The 4,818-nt window shown below is 36.7% G+C and overlaps 1 protein-coding gene across 2 annotated transcripts; it reads right to left on the reverse strand.

The window, feature by feature from the left end:
• Positions 1–385: 385 nt before the first annotated feature.
• On the reverse strand, positions 386–4,532 carry LOC131155405 (pentatricopeptide repeat-containing protein At5g39680). Of its 2 annotated transcripts, XM_058108496.1 has the most exons (3): positions 2,124–4,532; positions 1,907–1,975; positions 386–665 (listed from the first exon to the last, which is right to left on the reverse strand). In XM_058108496.1, the coding sequence occupies exon 1, from the start codon at positions 4,351–4,353 to the stop codon at positions 2,239–2,241; it is 2,115 nt and encodes a 704-aa protein (XP_057964479.1). In that variant the 5' UTR covers positions 4,354–4,532; the 3' UTR covers positions 386–665; positions 1,907–1,975; positions 2,124–2,238. The 2 variants fall into 2 exon arrangements, with proteins under 2 accessions (XP_057964479.1, XP_057964480.1); XM_058108497.1 differs by lacking the exon at positions 1,907–1,975 and having other exon boundaries at positions 2,124–4,512.
• Positions 4,533–4,818: the final 286 nt, after the last annotated feature.

Raw genomic sequence — 4,818 nt, forward strand, 5'->3', positions numbered from 1 at the left:
ATTCCAATGAAGAAGTTTTGAAAGTAATCAAAGATCAATGCTCAAAAAGGTTCATGTCGCACTAGAGCTTCAGTTAAACATGTGAGTGAGAACAAACCTAAAAGAAAAATGGCGTTCCAGGGTTCTCACTAGAAAATGCACAAGAATCAGGGGGTAACAATCAAAAATATTATATATTTCTCAATACACTGAAAGAAATTTCCTTTGGCTAGCAGGTGATCGGAGAATCATAATCCAGGAAAAAAAGTAAGATCAGAGAATCATATCCATGAAAAAAAGCTGACTTCCAACCAAAAATTCATTTATTAAGTTATAGCTACAAGTTACACTTGCATTTCAAAGTATAAATTATGAAATACTTCTAAAATTGGTGCCCTGTAAACTCTAGCAGCCAAATGATGCATGAATTTCTTTCATGTGATAAAAAATAACAGAAAGGGTAATAGCTTCTTGCCACCAAGTGAATTTTATCTATGCTTACATCACCTGCTTATACACCCTCAAATGGTCACCACAAAAAATTTTCAAACATCCCCTGGACTATTAACATTGACAATTTCGTGTTTGCTGAAATGTTGAATATAAACTGTTTTACAGCAAACCAGTGTGAGTCCTGAAGATGAAGCATACTATGAAACCATTGAAATGGCTTGATTAAGATCTACCTGCAAAAGAAAATTTTTTAAGAAGTCAAAAAGAAATTATTGATTTTTGTCAACAATAGCTGCCACATTACAAAATTACAGGGAAAGCACAGTATTGGAGACACATAATTTCTTTGTCAATTAATTGCTATCACCCATGAGAAATACAATGAAGACATAGTTTACCATTATACTTATTGTAGTGGAAAATCTTGAATGTAAATACAACGAAGACATAGTTTACATACAACGAAGACATAGTTTACAATTATCCTTTTTGTAGTGGCAAATCTTGAATGTATTCCTAAGAAAAGGAATTTGTCCATTTTCCAGGATCTCAAAGGAGGGTGGAAACATAAACATAAAAGAACTCTTGAATGGAAATGGAAAAGAGATATAATCCAGTTCCTTTGGAAATGGTAAAATCTTTGGCGCAGAAGAAAGAAGGGGTTGATCATCTTAACTTGGTTTGGTTCCTCTATTTTTTATTTTGTTATTTTTTTATTTTTTTAAGAATACCGAGATATCACATAATGTCGTGTGCATTCTACAAGCAATATGCATGACAACTGTTTAGAAAAAGGCTCACAGCATGCATTACAACAATGTCTGTAGTGAAACAGCTATGGACATTGTTGATGTTACATAACAGGTTAATGACACCACTTGTGAATTTGTCATATTTTTGTATTAGAAACTTGTAAAAGTAAATATAGATTCAAATATTCTGACCTCAATACATCGGATGCTGATGTTTTTTAAATGATCTTTTGGTAAGATTTGACTGTGGCAACAAATATATTTCTTTTACCCATAAACAAATTTTACAAGTATTGAATGTTGCTTTAGTTTTTAAGATACTATCAACAAGAAAGGCCTTGTTTTTCTTACTTTTGGCTGCTTTACCATTGCATTGTTATTCCAGTAAATAAATCATAAATAAATGAAAAATAAACAATATAACATGTTCATAGTCCATAAAAGCACATATATTAGTGAAGGATGAAGGAAGAAGTAAGGGCTTGAGCATGTGTTCTCAATAATAATTAAATTTAAGAAATAAATTAAAAATAACATACAGCCAACAAATAGTTAATTTGTTCTAGTAAAATGGGGGAAAAAGAACTCAATTTTGACATTTGTGTACCTGAAAGGAGGAAATTGACATTTAGATTCACTACTCAAAACAGAAATGGAAATAGAAGCAATAGATTCATATGCCATTGACGTGCAACATCTGATCTAATTCAATAACAACTTACACTCAGTTTCAGCCAGGTTAGTTGATTTGAAATGACAGGATAATAAACCTGATAGAAGGCTTTCTATACCTGGAAGGAGGAAATTCACTTTTAAGCAGTCTATAATCAAAGACAAATGAAAAACGAAGTAATAAATTCATGTTCCATTGAACTAAAAGAAATTCATATGCCATTTACATATATCTGATCTAACATCAAGGCAGGTTTACACACTTACGCAGTTTCAGCCTTCTGGGTAGTGTACCCTTGATGCTATTTGGTGGGAGTCACCTCTGTGTTCTACAATATGCAACCTTTGCTCAAATTTCCCTTTGAGAAGTTCATTGAAATTGTCACCAGTAATCAGCACAGGTACAGCGTCCATCTTGAAAACTATGGAAACGGTTTGCATCTCTAACAATGATCACCCTGTTTGTGACTACTGAGATATATTTTGCAGCGGAATGACAATCATCACACATCCTAAGGTTCTTAATGACACGTATAGGAGCAGCTGAAGGTGTTTTCATGATGCCATATGCTATGGCCAGCTTTTCACTGTGATAAACAAGGTAATCTTCCTTCTGTTCATCTTCCACATCATGTAGGACAGCAGCAATATCTGGCACATAGCCCAGAGGTCTTGCCTTAGCTAAGAGTTTCCTTACCTTCTCATAAATCTGACTAGACTCTGGGTGTTTATTGTCTTCTGAAACAAACACATGGGTCTTGTTTCTTACCTCTATCCAGCTCACTCCGGGTTCTTTCTTGATGTTCCTTTCTCTCATCAATTTCCGCATTTTCACAACTCCATCCCACCTTTTTGCCTTCGCATACATGTTAGATAACAAAATATAGGTTCCTACATCATCAGGATCAACTTGTAAGATGAAGTCTGCAACTCGCCTTCCTAAACCATAATTCCGATGGACATGACAAGCACTGAGCAAACTACGCCAGGCAATGGCATCCCATTTCACAGGAGTACGCCTCATGAAATTTTCAGCTTCATCAAGTAGTCCAGCCTTGCCTAAAAGACAAACAATGCAAGTATGGTGCTCCAATCCAGGTTCAATGCCCATTTGTTTCATTAACTGGTTCAAATAGTAGAACCCTTCTTGCACTCGACCCAAATGACTACAAGCAGAGAGAACTCCAACAAAAGTTATATAGTTAGGATGTACTCCAGAAGCTAGCATGTCTTGAAACACATTAAGAGCTTCCTCACCGAGCCCGTGGTGGGAGAATCCAGATATCATTGTGTTCCAGGTAATGGAGTCCCGATAAAACATATCTGAAAACAATTTACATGCAGCCTCAATGTTCCCACTTTTTGAGTACATATTGATCAAGGCATTTCCAACAATAACATGGTCCTTAAAACCTGACTTCCTGACACGTGCATGCAATAGATCCCCAAGCCTCAGTGCTGACATACCCGCACCAGAGTTAAGCAGTACAGCAAAAGTATACTCATTGGGTAGAACATCCTCCAATTCCATTTCAAAGAATAGGTTCAATGCTTCCTCAAAGCACCCATTTTGAAAGTAAGCAGCCAAGATTGCCGTCCATGAAACCACATTTTTAGTTCGCAATCCCACAAAAATTTTCCTTGCACTCAAAAGCTTACCACATCTCCCATACATGTCTATAACCGAGCTGCCAACGTAGACATCAGAACCAACAATCATCTTCACCATCCGGCTGTGAACTTGCAAACCCAAATTCAAATCTTTGAGACAAGCACAGAGGCCAAAGACAGAAACATAAGTGACGTTGTCCCATGCCACACTCTCACTCACCATTCTACTCAAAATCTCACATGCTTCCCTCAGATACCCATGTTCTAAAAATGCATCCATGATTGAATTATATGAAAAAATATCCATTCCAGGCACAGCATTCAAAACCCACACGGCCCCCTCAACATCCGAACTCCTCGAGTACATATAAATAAGTGCATTCTTCACATACTGATGAAATAATAATCCAGACTTCACCACGTGCCCATGAAGTTGCCGGCCTTCATCAACTCTTCCACCATTCGCACAAGAAGAAAGAACAGTGGCAAGAACATATTCATTCGGAGACAAATGATCCACCCAAACCATAGCCTTGAACAACCCAATGACTTCCGTAGTCAATCCACAGTAAAAGTACCCCGCCATCAAGGTGCTCCAAGAAACAACATTCCGTTGAGGCATTCCATCAAATAGTTGACGGGCAACTGCAATTTGATCGCACTTCGCATACAAATTGATCAGAGAGTTTGTTTGAATTATGCTATCTGCTTCACTGGGTTTACTACTAATGATCAACTGGGCATGGATTAATTTACCGAACTTTAAATTTCTAGTGTCAGCTGATTTTTTCAGCAGCTTAATGGTGTCGTCGAGACAGCAGGGCATAGGCGTCGGCTGGTGTTTGAAAGTCGTGTAGGCATGCATGCGCGGTTTCGGTGGCCGCATGCTGCTCTTGCCTAATTGTCCAACGTGAAAAACATTGGGACCTGGTATGTGCCCCCGGCCAAGAAGGCAGGAGAGAGAGAGAGAGAGAGAGAGAGAGAGAGAGAGAGAGAGAGAGAGAGAGAGAGAGGTTTTATATTATGTCAAAAAACAATGCACATTTCCAACAATGCAGCGAGTGGACTAACAACATTATACAATACAGAACACTTTGTGAAGCCATTGCACTATTGCATCTATTGGTATTAATTATAATTATCCTAGGCATATGAGAGATTTGGATTTGAATTCATATAGATTTGAATAAAATATGATATAAAATTATAATAAATTTTATTTAAATTCATTCAAATTCAAATTAAATACTCAAAAATCATACTCCTAAATACAATGTTAATGCATTTAATGTAATTTATTTATCTAGTTAATAAATTCATATAGATGCATAACTCAATTCAAAAAACTTTT

This window comes from Malania oleifera, chromosome 5, assembly GCF_029873635.1.
Source record: "Malania oleifera isolate guangnan ecotype guangnan chromosome 5, ASM2987363v1, whole genome shotgun sequence".
In the NCBI taxonomy this organism is placed as follows: domain Eukaryota; kingdom Viridiplantae; phylum Streptophyta; class Magnoliopsida; order Santalales; family Ximeniaceae; genus Malania; species Malania oleifera.

Bases quoted from the DNA above. Each gene is read 5' to 3' on its own strand.
- LOC131155405 (XM_058108496.1), bottom strand. From the start codon at position 4,353: ATGCGGCCACCGAAACCGCGCATGCATGCCTACACGACTTTCAAACAC.